Raw genomic sequence first — 16,623 nt, 5'->3', positions numbered from 1 at the left:
GAGGAATGTATCAGCACGGCTGCCTGTGCTGATATATTCACGGGGGTCTGGGGGTACCTGAGCTGCCCTGACACCAGGATGGCCACACGGTCACAGACAGCATCTGCCTCCTCCATGTAGTGTGTGGTCAGGATTGCTGCTCTCTCCTTGTTCTTAAAGGCTGCTCGGATTGCCCTCCTGCAAAACACAACGCAAAGCACCCCTGGGCAAAAACATCTGCCAGGGAACAGCAAATCCTGCCTCAGTAATCCTCATAACCCTCTGTTTATGGATTAATGCTACTCCCACAGCAACAATTAACACCTGTGTTTCCTAAAGACTGCTCAAATCTGCATTCCTGATATTATTGTAAGGATTTCTTTCAGCCTGCAAGCCTGTGATTCCCAAGTTGCTCTGGCACACAGGTTGGGCTGATGCTCCTTTTCTTGTGAGACCCCACCTGCACAGGAGGAGCTGCTGGAGAGAGCCCAGAGGAGGCCATGGAGATGCTCCAAGAGCTGGAGCCCTTCTGCTATGGACACAGGTTGTGTTGGGGGTGTTCAATCCAAACAGGAGCTCTGGGGAGACCTCAGAGCCCCTCCCAGGGCCTAAAGGGGCTCCAGGAAAGCTGGAGGGACAAGGGATGGAGGGACAGGACACAGGGAATGGCTTCCAAAGGGCAGGGATGGATGGGATATTAAGCAGAAATTACTCTGTGTTAGTGGAAGATATCCCTGCCCACGGCAGCAAGGTGTAACTGGATCATCTTCATGGGCCCTTGCAGCCCAGCCCAGTGAGTTATTCCCTGTCCGTGGCTCCCAGGGAGGGACAACCCAGCAGGGACAACTGTCCCGAGATCAGGCTGGCCCCCTGGAGCCACAGCACTCACCACATGTGCTGCTTGGCCTTGGGGTCCATCCCCGTGGAGGGCTCGTCCAGCAGCGTCACCCGCGGGTTGCCCAGCATGCTGAGGGCAAAGCAGAGCTGGGGGAAGGCACAGGGGCAGGGTGAGCACAGGGAGGTGCTGGGGGGACCCCCAGGGGTACCCAGAGCCCCCCTCACCTTGCGCTTCAGCCCCATGCCCAACTTCTTTGTGGTCTTCTGCAGGTGGTCCTTCAGATCCAGCACGCTGGCGATGCTGGGGAGGGAAGGACGGGTGGGAAAGGTTGGGAGGGTTTGGCTTCCCCCTCACCAGAGAATGCAAAAAGAGCTCCTTGGGAAGAGCTCAGTTATAAATATTTGTGTATCAAGTTTAAAAAAAAGCAGAGCAAAAAGCAGAATTGGAGCTTCCATGCAAAGCCACCTGCCCTGGAGGAGCTTTGGTGACAACAGAAACAGCTCCAAGCTCAGGGCTCCCCATCCTTGCAGCCTCTACAAAGGTCACTATTAGTATTTTATAACCTTAAAAAATAATTATCAAATAATAATAATTATAGTAAAATTCATTCAATTATAATTGTTATTTATAATAATAAAAATTATCATTCATTATAACAAAAATTATTATTTACTATACTAAATTGTCATTTATTTTTTATTATAATAAATTGTTATCTATTATTTATAATAAATAATTGTTGTTTATTATTTATATAAGTATAATTATATATATAATAATAATTATAAGTATTATGAATATAATTATAATATAATTTTCAATAATATGTCAAAATTAAAATCCCTATTGAATTTTGTGTGGATGAACCTTCATCTCCTCATCTACGAATTCACAACTGCAGAATTTCAACCAAGCTTAAAACCAAACTTAAATGGAAACAAAAACTGCATTGGGAAAGGTGAGAAGGCGAAAAAAAACCCACAAAAAAAAGCCAAAACCCCTCCAGCAATGAGGCTGAAGATAAAAAAAAGCTAAAGCAACTTTAGCTCAAGCACAAAGATTTCTGTAATTAACAACTCACCGTTTGACGACCTCTTTAACATCAGCCTGGCTCATGCCTTTGATGGCACCATAAATCTCAAAGTGCTCCTGCAGTGTGATATCTGGCCACAGAGGATTTGTCTGGGGACAGTACCCCACGAATTTCACAGAGTCATCCTCACTGCTCAGCCCCAAGGAATCATCTCCCATCAGCACCTGTGAGGAAAATGCCCAATATTACAAACTTCCAAACTCTTTTTGCATGGCTTTGGCAGAAAACATTTGCATGGTTTTAGCAAAATGGCCTCAGCAGTGCTTGCAATAATTACAATAAAATGGAAATGTGGGTTGATTTTTTGTGCAACTGTGGCATGGAACATACCTGCCCACTGGTTGGCTCAATCTCTCCAACAAGCATATTAATTAATGTGCTTTTCCCAGCTCCATTGGGTCCCAACAAACCCAGGATTTCTCCTGAAAAGGGACAACACAAACATTACCCACAAGATCAGATCAATGGCTCCAAGAGTTGTTTTTATAAATCAAACAGCTCAACAGCAAAGCAACTGAACTCCAACCTTTCTTCACACAGAGGGAAACATGTTTGGTTGCCACTTTCTTTATTTTTCTCCCCAGAAGAAATTCCTTCCTCTCATCAAACTCTTTGTGCAGGCTGCTGACCAGGATTGCTGGCATCTGGCAGGGAAGAGGGAGGTGGCTGCAGATCCCAGCAGCTCTGGGGAGCCCCAAAAAAGTGGGAATTTGGGTTTTACCTCCTCACTCCTGGGGCTGCTCAGGATCTCCTTGACTCTCAGCCTCTCTGCCTTCACATCCTCATCCTCGTTCTCCTCGTGAGGCACATCTGGGAACTTCCAGGGCTTGGCTTTGGTGAAACATTTCCTGAAAGGGAGGAAGGCAGCACGAGGCTGAGGCTGGTGCTGGTTTGGAAGGAACTGAGTTTTTTGGGATGTATGATATGGTACAAGAGGGACTCCTCTCTTCTTGAGCTGAGATTACCCTGAATCACCCTTGATTATCTGAAGGGTGGTGATGGACTGAGAGTTGGTGATCTGAGGGGTGGTAACTGAACTGAGAACCCAAGGTTTTGTCTTACTGTGATGTGTTGGGAATTTGGTGTGGGGAGGAGGAATGTTTTGGAAGGTTTTCATTCTGAGTTCTGTGTGTGTTTCTTTTTACATACAGTTGTAGGTTAATAAAGTTTTTTTTTGTTCCCTGTATTCCTAAGCTGGAGCCTGCTTTGCTCTATTTCTGGTCACATCTCACAGCAGACACCAGGGAGAATATATTTTCATGGGGGCACTGGCATTGCACCAGCATCAAACCATGACATGCTCAAAGGCATCTGCACATTCCTGCAGCTCATCCCAGCGCAGGAGGAGCCCAGGGACTGCCACTGTGTCACCTCCCTGCTGAGCTCTCTGGCCATGCACTGGGAATGGCAATTCCCTTGATTTTACATAGGTAACATCCTTGCAAAATTCCTGATTTTGCAGAGGAAATAACATTGCAGACAACTTTTATGGAAAATCCTTTCCGTAGGATTTTTCCTCTTGAGAAGCTGAGAGGCCTCAAAACCAAAATGTAAACATTGATTATCTGCTGCTGTGGAATGCAACAGGTGCATCTGTGATTGCCCCATGTTGGATGTTTGTAATTAATGGCCAATCATAGTCAGCTGGCTCGGACAGAGAGTCTGAGACACAAACCTTTGTTATCATTCCTTCCTATTCTATTCTTAGCCAGCCTTCTGATGGAATCCTTTCTTCTATTCCTTTAGTATGGTTTTAATGTAATATATATCATAAAATAATAAATCAAGCCTTCTGGAACATGGAGTCAGATCCTCGTCTCTTCCCTCACCCTCAGACCCCTGTGAACATCATCACAATAACCCTCCCATTTCTGCACTTCAGTGATAGTGAAAGAGATTTTATTTCTCCCCAGTTTAGCCACCACCAGCACCTTCAAAACCAGTTCCTTTGGACAATATTTTGGATAAAAAGCACTGAGGAGAGACTCACCTGAAGAAGGGATCTTCTCTGACCGTCCTCCCGCCGTTCTTCAGCTCGAAGCAGCGCAGCAGGAACAGCCACAGCACACACTGCAGGTAGGGCTGGGCAGACACAAACCACCCTGCTCACCAGGCTGGGAACCCTGGCTGACCCCCCCACAGGGATGAGGGACAAGAAGCTCCAGCCCTGCACCACCACACAAGTGCTGGTGCTGCCAAGAATATGAAATATATCATTACATGCTGCTCAGCAGGCACAACCAAAGTGGGCTTAGATTTAAAAGGAATTATTTGGGGTTTTTGTGCAGAGAGGGGACTGTTCTTGCTCTGGAGCTCTTGCTCCATCAGCAGGGATCCCCATAATAATCACAATTAACAGTGGTAATCAGGCCATGGGGGAAGCAGATGTGGAGCTGGTGGGCACAGCAGCTCTCCTGGCTCAGCATCAGAGCAAATCTTTACTGATAAAGATGATGGGCAGCAGGGGATACCAGCAGGAAGCACAATTCCCTACAGAAAATTGGGAATTTTCCCTCTATAAAACCAGAGAATGCAATGCCATGCTCACAGCCAGAACTGCCACCAGCAGCCGGTCCCAGGGGTCGTGGAATCCCCCGCTCTCACTCTTGCCTTTCCACGAGACCTGGCAATTCAGGGAGAAGCGTGGTCAGGTAAAGAATCCCCTACACAGATTCCATTTCCTCCACTTTCATCTCATTCAGGTGCTCAAGCAGTTCCTGAGCTCTGCAGAGACTCCCAAAAATAAAATCCAACAGCTCCATCCAAAGCTGGGGCTGCTCCTGCTTTCAAACCACCGACTCCCACTGAACCCTCATCCATCCCTGGGTTTGCTCACCTGGTTTTCCTTGGAATATCACAGAACCACGGAACGGTTTGGGACCTCAAAACCCCTCTCATTCCATCCCCTGTTGCTCCAAACCCTGTCCAGCCTGGCTTTGGACATTCCAGGGATCCAGGGGCACCTGTGCCAGGGCCTGCCCACCCTCACAGGGAGGAATTCCTTCCCAAAATCCCATTTAACCCTGCTCTCTGTCAGCTTGGAGCCATTCCCCCTTGTCCTGTCACTCCATCCCTGGTTTAAAATCCCCCTCCATCTTTCCTGTAGGCTCCCTCCACTCAGAGAAAGGAAATTTCATGGGAAACTTGCTGCTTGCCCCATTTTAAAACCAAACCACTTTCCTTAATAGGAAAAAGGTGATTTTCCTCCTTAGGTGGCTACACAGGACACACCAAAGGAGTCCTGCAGTCCTCTTACCTTTATAAAACAAATCAGGCAGCCAATGAGGGGATAAATAGGGATGAAGATGGAGAAGACATAGTGCAGGACGGTGGTCACCAGGTAATGGTCCAGGAAAAAGGACACCTCAGTGACAACTGTGCAGAGCAGGGCTGTCTGTACCAAAGAAAAGGGGAAAAATGTCAATTTTCATCCACTTCAGACACTCCAATCATAAATTAATTAATTTTTTCTTAAAGCTTTTATCACTCAGCATATGGCAGTGAGTGAGACATTGGCAAAAATTTCCCATTTCTTGTGCAACAGGGACATTCAAATCAACAAAACAACTGGGATTTTTTGCTGTGGCTTTGGAAATCACCAATCTTCCCACTCAGCCCAGCTGCAGGCCAAGGCACTCACCACTGAAAATATAAATGACCAAAATTCCTTCGTGTTCTGGACTTTTCTGAAGGTGAAGGAGACCACGTAGGTGAAGAGCACGACGGAGGGGACGTAACCAATCAGGCAAAAAATCTGCAGAGACAGGAGAGGATTCTCAGGGAATGTGCAGCAGGAATTTTTATGCATAAGGAATCACCTCAGTGTGATACAGAACTCTGGATTTGTCACTTTATCTGATGCATTTTGCTGCTTTGGTGCACAGAGAATGTATTATTAAAGGGAAAATAAGCCCAGCCCAGACTCACCACAGCCAGGAACTTGCCCACGTAGAAATAAACACCATAGTGGAAGGCAAAGAGGCTGCCAATCATGAGGATGAGGATGAGGAAGAACAGAGGCAGGTCCACCACAGCCTGGCCAGTCCAGTAAGCTGAGGGATAGAGCCCTGCAATCTTCAGCTGGGTGTAAGCCTTGATCTGCAGCAGGGGAACAACACAGAGTTAATTAAAATTAACATTTTGTGAATCCCCTCCTGTGTTATGCTGTATTGCCAAGCTTGGCTTGGCACAGAAAAGCTTCTCCCAAATCTGCTCCACCCTTGGCATTTTTTAAACCCCTCTCTGGCTCTTTCCAAAGAGGAAATCCCAGGATTTTTAATTCCCTGTGCCTTTCTGTGTGAACACCTGGGTGTTACCTTGTGGTTCTCTGCATTGTCCATGGCGAAGTAGGGTGGCATCCCAGTGATGATGATCCCCAGCAACACGGCTTCAAAATAGATCTCCAGCCTGAAAATTGTGTCTGGAAGGTCCTGGGGTAGAGATCAGGCATTTATTCAATGCCAGAATGTGACCAAAAAAAAATGCTACATTAGGAGTTGGAACATGGTTGTGAATGGTAAAATGGAAAGTCTGTGGGTGTCAAGATCACCTGAGCTGCAGGAAGAAGAACCCCTGTGGAAGTTTTGGGAGTATTTAGATGAGGAATGAATGATAAATAAGGAACTTTTCAGAGCATTTATCTCCTGCAGCAGGTCCCCTCCTCTCCCAAAGGCCCCCCCAGCTCTGCAGGCAACCTCCACCAAACCCACAATTAATGAATTCACAGCACCATGGAATGGTTGGGGTTGGAAAGCACCACAGGGATCATCTCATCCCAACCCCCAGCTCCTTCCACCAGCCCGGGTTCTCCAAGCCCCACAGAACCTTTAATTCCCGACACATCATCCTCTTTCCAAGCCCTTTTCTCCTCCCCTTCCACAACCTGCAAAGTGCCAGCACCTTCCACACCCTCCTAAACCCTGCACACAGCCCCAAACAGCTTTTCCTTGGTTTGTGGGGTGCTCCTGTGGAGCTCCAGGGCACAAAATAAATGTGTCCTATAAGTTATATAACAAAATAATACCTGGACTTTCCAAGGTAACAAAGAGAGTGTTTAATTTCTAACTCCAACATTTCTAGATTTCTAAAAGTGCCACTGGATTGGAGGGTGACAGTGCCACCTCTCCAATGACACTGGACAAACCAACAGTTCACCAAATTCTATAAAAGAACACAAACCAATATGTCCTTTACATAAAACGCGTGAGAAAGTTCGTTACAAGCATGGAAACATCAAAAACTTAGAAAAACTTTAAAAACCCCAAAAAACCACATTCCTGCACTCCCCCTGCCCCCCAGGGATGCTGTGCCCTCTCCCAGGGTGGTTTTTTGGGAGCTGCTGACCTGAATGAAGGGGTTGCTCCAGATCTGGATGCTCTCAGTCACGTTCAGGCTGCGCAGGAGGAGGTTGCTGACAATGTTCATCAGAACTGGCAGGGAATGCACCATGGTGCTGTTGAATATGATGTTGAAAACATAATTCTAGGAAGAAAAAAAAATATGTGCTGCATTAATCCCTCTGCCCTGAGAGGGCTCTGCTTAATTAAACCTGAACATTGGGATAAATCTTTGCATAATCAAGAGATTTGCAGGAGGATCTGGGCTGCTCTGGGTGCTTGGCACACACAGCCTATTGCAGGAAATCAGGAATAAATTCCCAATTCAGGAAATCAGGAACAAATTCCCAATTCAGGAAATCAGGAACAAATTCCCAGCATGTTTCAGGAGCAGTGAGGCTCTGACAAGTGGCACTCCAGACAATTAAAGTCTGGGAAACAAAGCACAGGAGGAGCTGCTCTGGGCTGATCCTGCTCGTGGGTTTAAAACCAGAGAAGCAGAGCTGTGCAGGAGCTGCACTGTCACACTGCTGGCAGCAGTGTCACAGAGTGAAAATGGGGACAAGAGCCAGAGCTGGCACATTGTAAAGCAGCTCCTTGCTGGGGATTAAATATCATCCCAAAGTTCAGATCTTCCTGTGACTGTGAACATGTACAGCCCAAGAAACTGATTTTTCTTTACACACAAGAGCACCATGGGATTGTATTTCTGTCAAACTGTAATTCAGTCAGTACAAATTTAAAAAAAAAATTATAAAACATTCCTCTACCAGGTGTCCTGTGAAGTAGAACATTTCTCCTGACTTTCTGTGTCCTTGTGGGAAAGGAAAGGGGATCAAAGCTTGATTGGCATACTGTAATTGTAATTATAATTATGGAAGAACATTTATTTTGCTAATATTCTCACTCTCTCCTCTTTGCAGCCTCTTGTATAAGCAATATTATATAATTCCAGAAATTACATTCCATTATATTATATTCCATTATATTATATTATATTATATTATATTATATTATATTATATTATATTATATTATATTATATTATATTATTCCATTATATTATTCCAAATCAATATTATTGGATTCCATGACTCCAGAGCTGCTTTTCAGGTGAGGATTTCCCCCAGCAGCCCCAGGAGCTGCTCCTTGGGCACAGCCCAGCCCGTGTGTGCCTTACCTGCCTGGACTGGAGGGCAAACACATTCAGAGCTGCACTGTGAGGTGCCACTGAGACATAATCACTGTCATTGAACATCTCCCAGAGGATGTTCATGCTCCCCAGGGAGTGCACAATGTCACTGATATCCGACTCTGGGGACACAAAACAGCAGGGAATCATTTAAACTGGAGCAGACCTTCAGGATCATCAAACCATCAAATAAATTTTTTCCCTGGTGAGGGCGCACCCTGAGTGCTGTGTCCAGTTCTGTCCTCCTCAGTTTAGGAGGGACATTGAGGACCTGGAGCATGTCCAGAGGAGGCTGGAGAGGGGCTGGGAACACAAAACCCCTGTGAGGAAGCCCTGAGGGAGCTGGGGTGCTCAGCCTGGAGAAAAGGAGGCTCAGGGGTGCCCCCATCGCTCTCACAGCTCCTGAAAGGTGCCCGTGCTCAGCTGGGGCTGGGCTCTGTCTGCAGCAGCACTGACACAGCCAGAGCACACAGCTCCAGCTGCACCAAGGCAAATACAGGCTGGAGAGCAGGGAAAAGTGTTTGACAGAAAGGGGGATAAAGTTCTGGAATGTTCTGCCCGGGGAGGTGGTGCAGTCCCCATCCCTGGGTGTGTTTGACAAAGCCTGGATGGGCACTGGGGGCCAGGGCTTGGGTGAGGGGCTGGGGCTGGGCTGGGCTCGATGGGCTTGGAGGGCTCTGACAACCTGGGGATTCTGTGATTCTGTGATTCTGTGATTAATTCTATGAATTCTGTGATTGATTGTAGGATTCTGTGAATTCTGTGATTCTGTGAATTCTGAAATGCAGCCATGACTCCCCACCCCTCAGCCACGTCCCAGTGCCACATCGCCCTGTCATTTAAATCCCTCCTCATCAGCAGCCTGGATGTATTTTACACAGAATTATCCATGCACAGCTCAATCCATACAGTTTCTACTGCCCGAGTTCCTGCTGGGCACATTTAAAACATCCCCAGTTGCAACAAAAAGGGAATTTCCCAGATGTTTTCCAGCAGGATTTTCATGGTGATTTATCTCAGTGGTGATTTTATTCATTGGTGATTTATCTCAATGTTTCTGGCCACTTCTTTCACCTGAATCATCTTCTGACACAGCAAGAACAAGGTCATGGAGATGGGAGGAGGATCACCAAACCAAACCAATCCAACCCAAACCCAACCCCATGGCACAAACTGACAATTTACCACCCCTGGGCACTTGCAAACTCTTCATCTGAGTTAATTCCAAGGGAAAAGTTCATTCCCAACCCCAAAACCTGGGAGAGGGAGGGAGATGGAGGCAGGAGCTGCTGCCCTACCTGTGGAGTTCTGCAGCAGGAGCCGACTCCTGTACTTGTGACTGCTCTCTCCAGGCTTCAGCAAGTACAAATCTGGGGAGAGTTTGATAGCAGCTACAGCATTTTTGATGATGTGGTGTATGAAAAACAACAAAATCTGAACTACAAGGAAAATGAGGAAAAGCAACAACCTGAAAGAAATAAAAGTTTGGGGTTTGTTACAGTTCAGTGAAAGCCAACCCAATTTTATGCATGCTATTAAAAAACACTTCCCTTACCCCCCAAAAAAATCATTTATTGACAGAAATTACAGCTCCACACTTGCTGTTATTTAAATGGGGAAAGATGAAGGGCAGGATGAGCTTTCCCTGGTGCCATCCAGGCAGGACTTGGGACTCCCACACAGAGGAGGAGCCCCAGTACTCACATAACTCTGACACATTTGTTCTCCCGTTTCAGGCTGAGGAAGTGCACTTTGGCTATGGTGGAGACCTGCTTCTTCCACAGGGCTGAGTTGCTCATGGCTGGTGCCTTGGCCTCGGAGAGCATCAGCAGGCTCTGCTCCATGTCATCCAGGGACTTGGTGTCCACCTCCTCCTGGGCTTGCTGCGAGTGGAACACGCTGTAATCTGCAACAGGGCAGGGAAACACCCAGAGGGGTGATCTCTGACAGCTGGGGGGAATGGGGCAGCAGGGGGAGCCAGGGCCAGACTCTGTGCTCTGCCTGTTGTACAAGTCACCTCACCCATCACATCCCATCCCAATCCCAATGCCATCCCATTCCATCCCAATCCTATCCCCGTCTCAATCCCATCCCATCCCCATCCCAATTCTATCCCATCCCACTCCATCTCCGTCCCATTCCAGCCATCCCCAATCCCATCCCATTCCAATCCCAATCCCATCCCAAACCCAATCCTAATCCCATCCCAATCCTATCCCATCCCACTCCATCCCCATCTCAATCCCATCCCATCCTAATCCCATTCCATCTCTATCCCAATCCTATCCTATCCCACTCCATCCCCATCCCAATTCATCCCATTCCAATCCCATTCCATCCCAATCCCAATCCCCATCCCCATCCCCATCCCACCCCCATCTCCATCCCACTCCATCCTCATCCCATCCCATTCCAGCAATCCCAATCCTATCCCCATCCTAATCCTAATCCTACCCCAATCCTATCCCATTCCAATCCCATGCCCTCCCCATCCCAATCCCCATCCCAATTCTACCCCATCCCACTCCACCCCAATCCCCTCCCCATTCCATCCCATGCCCATCCCAATCCTATCCCATCCCAATCACATCCCATTCCCACCCCCATCCCTGAATTTAACCCCAAGCTCAGTGACCCTGATCCAGCCCAACCCCACCCATGGCAGGTATTTAGAGCTGACACAGCAGAAATAAAGGAGCATTTCCCAGGAAAACCCTGGTGGTTCAAATCCCAGAACCAACCAGGCTGGCAAAGACCTTTGAGACCCCTGAGTCCAGCCTGTGACCAAGCAGACCAGGGCACCAGGGGCCATCCCATAAACATCCACCCCATAAACACCTCCAGGGACAGACTCCAGCACCTCCCTGGGCAGCCCCATCCAGTCCCAACTGGGACTTGATTCAAAATTTTGCCACCAAAAGATGCAGATTTGCCCCAGTTTCCTACCCTTGGCCTGTGTGTGTGCACCTGCAGACCCAGCTGTTAAATCCTCTTAAACCCACACAGAAACTCTGTGCAGTCACTCTGATTAGGGAGTAATTTCCATACCAGTTACAGAGTCCACATATCCACTCATATAAATAATTCTGGATCACACAGAAAGCTCCACAACAATTAAAACAGCTCAAACCATTCAAAACTGACATTAAAAAAACAACTGATTCATTCTGGAGTAATATTAAGCAGTCCCAACTTTTCATTTGGACTGAAAGTTGATGTAAAGTGAGACAAGCTGAGCTGTTTCAGCCCTAAGTGCAGCTACTGCTCACACAAAAGGTTGAAAATTAATTTTACCCTGCACATTTATAATTTCTTGAAAGCAAACTCCATTAGGAGAATAAAGGGCATTTTAAAAGGCAAGTAAACTGTAAAGCCAAGCAGTCAGATGTGAGCTGGCTGGATGAAAAATTCATCAGCAAAAAGCTTTTCCCCTGGATGCTCCCAGAATAATTCCCCAGCCAATTCTCTGCTTTTTCCTGTGCTGGAGTCCTGGTTGCTGAGAATTTTAAACTTTCTGTGCTGGTAGGCACTGACCTCCAGAACACGGCATTTGACCTGAGGCTGTGGAAAAGGGTTCTAAAATTAATTAACAGCACTAAGATTGTGAGTATGGAGTTTAATTAGAAGTTGTGATTTCATAAAGTAAAAAACTTTGAGTTTGGGGTTTTAAAATATAGTAATATATATATATATATATATATATATATATATATATATATACACATTATATATACTAATATATAAAATGTATATATTTATACATAATATACAGTAATATATATAATATATGATATATGGTAATGTATAGTATATCTTGTAATATATAAGTATTATATCTAAATATATAATTATAGTTTTATATAACATATATGGATTATATATAATTATATAAAGATATATAAAATTATATATAAAGTAATATAGTAATATATTTTATATACTATATATATTATATATAGTATATATAATATATATTATATATTATATATATTACATATATTACATATATTATATATATTATATATTTTAAAATATAGTAATATATAAAACAAAATAAAAGTTCTAAAGCAGAAGCTAGTCCTTCTTCTTTACCTTCTTCTTCATTAATTTAAGCAGTATTTTGTAATTGAATATTGAAAAATTGGAATTTCAAGGCAGTCACATGATACTCTTTGCAGCTGACAAGAGTTTGTAGGGTTTTTGTAAGGTTTTTGTAGGATTTGGGGCTTTCCTTCTTCCTATTGAATACTGAATATAAAATATTGAATATACAATATTGAATTTTGAATACTGTATTTGAATATTGAATATACAATACTGACTATTGAATATTGAATATACAATATTGAATATTTTACTGGAATATTTCAATAGCCTGGAACATTGTGAGCACCAAAGGATGCCCAGATGCTGGAGCAGCACACTCTGAAGGAATTTTTCCTTGTTCCCTCCTTCTGGCAGTGCCAGTCCCACAGGAACTGAGGGCAAAGCAAAGCTGAGGGCACAGCCCTGCTCCTTCCCACCTGCTTGGTCAATCTCTGCCTCCACCTCCAGCTTCAGGTAAACGTCCTCCAGCGTGGTCATGGACACGCCATAGGTGATGACGCCCAGGTGGGAATGGGTGTCCAGGTCAGAGAACAAACCTAGGGACAGAGGCAGCTCTGAAACTCTGCTCCAGCACCTGCCAGGAGCTCTTCAGGCACATCACACACCCCCCAAAACCTCCTGCTTGCTGGGAAAATCAGGAATGTGGGAGCAGCAAATAAACCAGAAAGTCATGGTTTGAGAACCAAGGTGGGACAGGCTCCTTTGAGCACGAAATTTCAGGCTCTGTGGTCAGGAAACGTGGCTTTGATGAAGTTGTGCTGCTTCTAAAAATTGGCTCAGCATCCTGAAGCTGCTGGGCTCAAAGTTTCCTCAGGGCAGGTTCAAGGTGAGCTCTCCTGGAAAAATCATACCCAGCACAGTTCATCCTACCTAAATCCCTGCCCAGGCACAAAGGATCTTACACATAAACCACTGAGTCACTTTATATCTAGAAAAATACACATTTTTAATATATTAAAAAGAATTCCCAGGTGTTTAAGGCCAGGTTAACCAGGCAGGAGATGCTGGACAAGGCAGAGAGTTCGAAAAACAACACGAGGTTCAGAGTGGGAGAACTTCATACTTGGGGTTTCTGTCAATCCTATGAATTAGGACTTTAAAAACAGGAGCTTCAGAGCCAAGGTGAGGCTGAAGGGAAATTCAAATGTACAAAATGGGAGGAGCATTTGGATATTTGACAATACTCCTCAACCCTCCACAGTTTCTCCTGTCCCAGCTGATAAGTGCTCAACCTCAGCTCCCCCTGAAATAGTTTGGGGGAATTGATTCAATCTCAGCCTTTTTGCAAAGCTCATGAATCATTAACCCCAATGCAACAGGGAAAAAAAACCTTTATGGAATATCAACTGCATCTTCCCATCAATATTGATGCTCCCTTGGCTTCCCACACAGGATTTATTCCATTTATTTCTGGGAGGAGAGCACGGAGCCCTGGCCAGGACTGCTCAGATAATTGCTGCCATCTAGTGAAATCCTCCCCTCTGCTCCTTCTCTCTATGGAATTTCAAGGCAGTCTTTGCAGTTCACAAGAGTTTTTTGTAGGGTTTTTGTGGGATTTTTGTAGGGTTTTTGTACGGTTTGGGGCTTTCCTGCATCCTGCTGCAGGCCAGCCCTGATCTTTGGACCCTCTGCAAAGGATGGTGATTCTGCAGGACCAGGGGATGCTCAGGTAGAAGGGACTCCTCACCCAGCTCTTGGGTTTTGGGCACCCACATCCCTCACACCTCACTGGAAGAGGTGACAAAACCCTCCCTCACCTGAGAAATCCCTCCCTGACTCCCCACCAAATAATAATAAATATAAAACCATCAAACCACAACTGACACTATCAAGAACATCAGCCTAAAGCCACGCTTAACAAACACCCCCTGTGGCAATCCCTGCTCCCTGCAACACAAAACCCCACAAATACCTGCAAACTTGTCCATGTCCTTGAGAGGGAGGGTGTACACGAGCTGCTCATCGTTCTGCTGGATCAGGCTGGCTGCAGGGATGTGCTGCCTGATCAGAGACGTGGTGGCCTCTGTGTTGCAGTAGGCATCAATGTGCATGCTGGAAAAACACAGCAGGGACTGGGGTTTAGAGCTTGGCCTGCTCCTGACACTGCAGCAAACATTCAGTTGTGCCATTGTGATTTAGTTTTTCTGTTTTTCAGATTCTGTTTTTCAGGTTTTCTGATTTTCAGATTCTTTAGTGTGTAGTTCTGAGCTTCATATTAAATCTTGCTGAGCTCTCTGCCCAGAGCAGGGAGACAAAACAATTCCTGCTCCAGCTGGGCACCAAGGACAAATGATCCAAATCTCAGCCCAGGAGCACAAACCCCGTGGGCTGGAGAGAGAAAAACAAGCAGGGTGGGACTGGATGGGCTAAAGCTGGGATGGGACAATGAACTGCAAGGTGCAAATGGAGCAGAGCTGATCCAAGGGAGAGACCCCGTGCCCGGCCGTGCATTTTGGGGCCATTTTGGTTCATCTTGGGTTCATTTTGGGAACATTTTGGGTTCATTTTGCATTCAATTTGGGACCATTTTGGTTCATCTTGGGTGCAGCCCTGGCTGGGCTCTTGTGCTGCCCAAGGTGGATTCATGGAGGAGATCCTTTTAATAAATCCCTGCTTTATTCTGGAACTCTGCCCAGCCTCTGCTCCAGCTCAGCCTTCTCAAGGCATCAATTCAAGGATTAAAGGATCTTTTTGAGGGGTGCTTTCTCAGAGATTCCAACATAAAACAGTAAAAAAAGAGATGCATAATGGCCCCTAAGAGGTACAAAACTGAGCACAGGATTACCTCAGGCGGTAGCCAATACCCCACTTGCTCTTGAGGAAGAGGGAAGAGCCGAGGCATTTCAGCATCCCTTGGGAAATCACAGCTTTACGATCTGGAAAGGGAAGTCAGACAGCAGAAAATCAACAATTTCCTCCCAAATTCCCCTCTGGGTTGCACAGCAATGTCAGCCCAGGGCTGGGGGCTGAAGCTGGGCTGGGGCAGGGCTCACCAGCCAGGATGTCAGCCTCGTCCATGAAGTGGGTGCTGAACACTGTCACACGGTTGGCTTTCCTGCTCCTCAGTAGGTTCCAGACGATGTGGCGGGAGCAGGGATCCATCCCTGCCGTGGGCTCATCCAGCAGCAAAACCTGGGGGCAAAACCACCAGGGCAGCTCAAAGCCACAGCCCCCGAGCTCAGTGATCCCTGCCCAGTGCAGCCACATTGCTCCTCACAGAGAAAAGCAAGGCACAATTCTTCCCAAGGATATTCCTGGGTTTCACATCCTCTGAACCTCAGAGAAAGGAAAAACAATTCTTATCTCATTTACTGCTCCTGTGTTGTTCACAAGTGGAATGCATCGTGGAAGATTGTTTACCTGAAGGGATTAATAATGGGATTTTGGTGTGAGTGTTTCGATTTACTGACCAATTGAATCCAGGTGTGTGGGCTGACAGTCATGAGATTCTGTGCAGTGAGTGCTTGGCAGATTCAGTTTAGATGTAATGTAACATAGTGTAATATAGTATAATATAGTAATTAATTTGCCCTCTGATAAGATGGAATCCTCCTCATCATTCCTCTCCAATGTCTGAGAAAAAAATATCTGCTACACCCCAGCGCACCCAGAAGGGTTTGTTTGAAGCCTGCCAGTTAATTCCTGCAAAATAGGAAACAGCCCAGATTAACAAGGCAGCTTTTGTCACTGCGCTTTGAACACATCCATCTCCCTGTGTGACAAATGGAAAAATCCTGTGATAAATTAATGCCACAACCTGCTTTATTCTGCTTCCAATAGAACTGTGTAGCAGAATCACAACCTAGCCATGGATTCACTCTTTCTACAGAGGGGTGGTTAAATGCACACACCTGCTTTGAAAACCGCCAGAAGTGTCACACACACCATTTTTAACCACAGATCTCAAAGCAGTGCCCATCCTCACAGGCCAGAAATGACAGAGCTGCAACACAAAAGAGCTCTCTGGCTCTGCTCCTGCTCCCAGCTCCTGGATGGCTTTGGAATGAAAGCATCCAACAATTTCCCTGCTGGGGGATAAATGCTACCTGCCAGAAATTACACACAAAACTTGCCACGCT

General features: G+C 46.0%; 1 protein-coding gene across 1 annotated transcript in view; it reads right to left on the bottom strand.

Moving 5' to 3' along the window:
• ABCA5 (ATP binding cassette subfamily A member 5) overlaps positions 1-16,623 on the bottom strand; it is a 44,074-nt gene that overhangs the window by 5,876 nt on the left and 21,575 nt on the right. The window contains exons 16-36 of the mRNA XM_059485625.1: positions 15,538-15,676; positions 15,330-15,420; positions 14,457-14,596; positions 12,961-13,080; positions 10,142-10,343; positions 9,736-9,905; positions 8,426-8,559; positions 7,254-7,391; positions 6,227-6,340; positions 5,838-6,008; positions 5,551-5,664; positions 5,167-5,304; positions 4,459-4,533; positions 3,901-3,992; positions 2,632-2,758; positions 2,437-2,554; positions 2,241-2,332; positions 1,899-2,074; positions 1,042-1,117; positions 869-963; positions 58-177 (exon numbers count right to left, since the gene is read on the bottom strand). Of these exons, the coding sequence (XP_059341608.1) occupies positions 58-177; positions 869-963; positions 1,042-1,117; positions 1,899-2,074; positions 2,241-2,332; positions 2,437-2,554; positions 2,632-2,758; positions 3,901-3,992; positions 4,459-4,533; positions 5,167-5,304; positions 5,551-5,664; positions 5,838-6,008; positions 6,227-6,340; positions 7,254-7,391; positions 8,426-8,559; positions 9,736-9,905; positions 10,142-10,343; positions 12,961-13,080; positions 14,457-14,596; positions 15,330-15,420; positions 15,538-15,676 (2,642 nt within the window). The remainder of the gene's footprint in view (positions 1-57; positions 178-868; positions 964-1,041; positions 1,118-1,898; positions 2,075-2,240; positions 2,333-2,436; positions 2,555-2,631; positions 2,759-3,900; positions 3,993-4,458; positions 4,534-5,166; positions 5,305-5,550; positions 5,665-5,837; positions 6,009-6,226; positions 6,341-7,253; positions 7,392-8,425; positions 8,560-9,735; positions 9,906-10,141; positions 10,344-12,960; positions 13,081-14,456; positions 14,597-15,329; positions 15,421-15,537; positions 15,677-16,623) is intronic.

Source organism: Ammospiza nelsoni, chromosome 19 (genome assembly GCF_027579445.1).
Source record: "Ammospiza nelsoni isolate bAmmNel1 chromosome 19, bAmmNel1.pri, whole genome shotgun sequence".
In the NCBI taxonomy this organism is placed as follows: domain Eukaryota; kingdom Metazoa; phylum Chordata; class Aves; order Passeriformes; family Passerellidae; genus Ammospiza; species Ammospiza nelsoni.
Note: the sequence above shows the minus strand (reverse complement) of the source record. Positions and strands in the feature narration are given on the sequence as shown.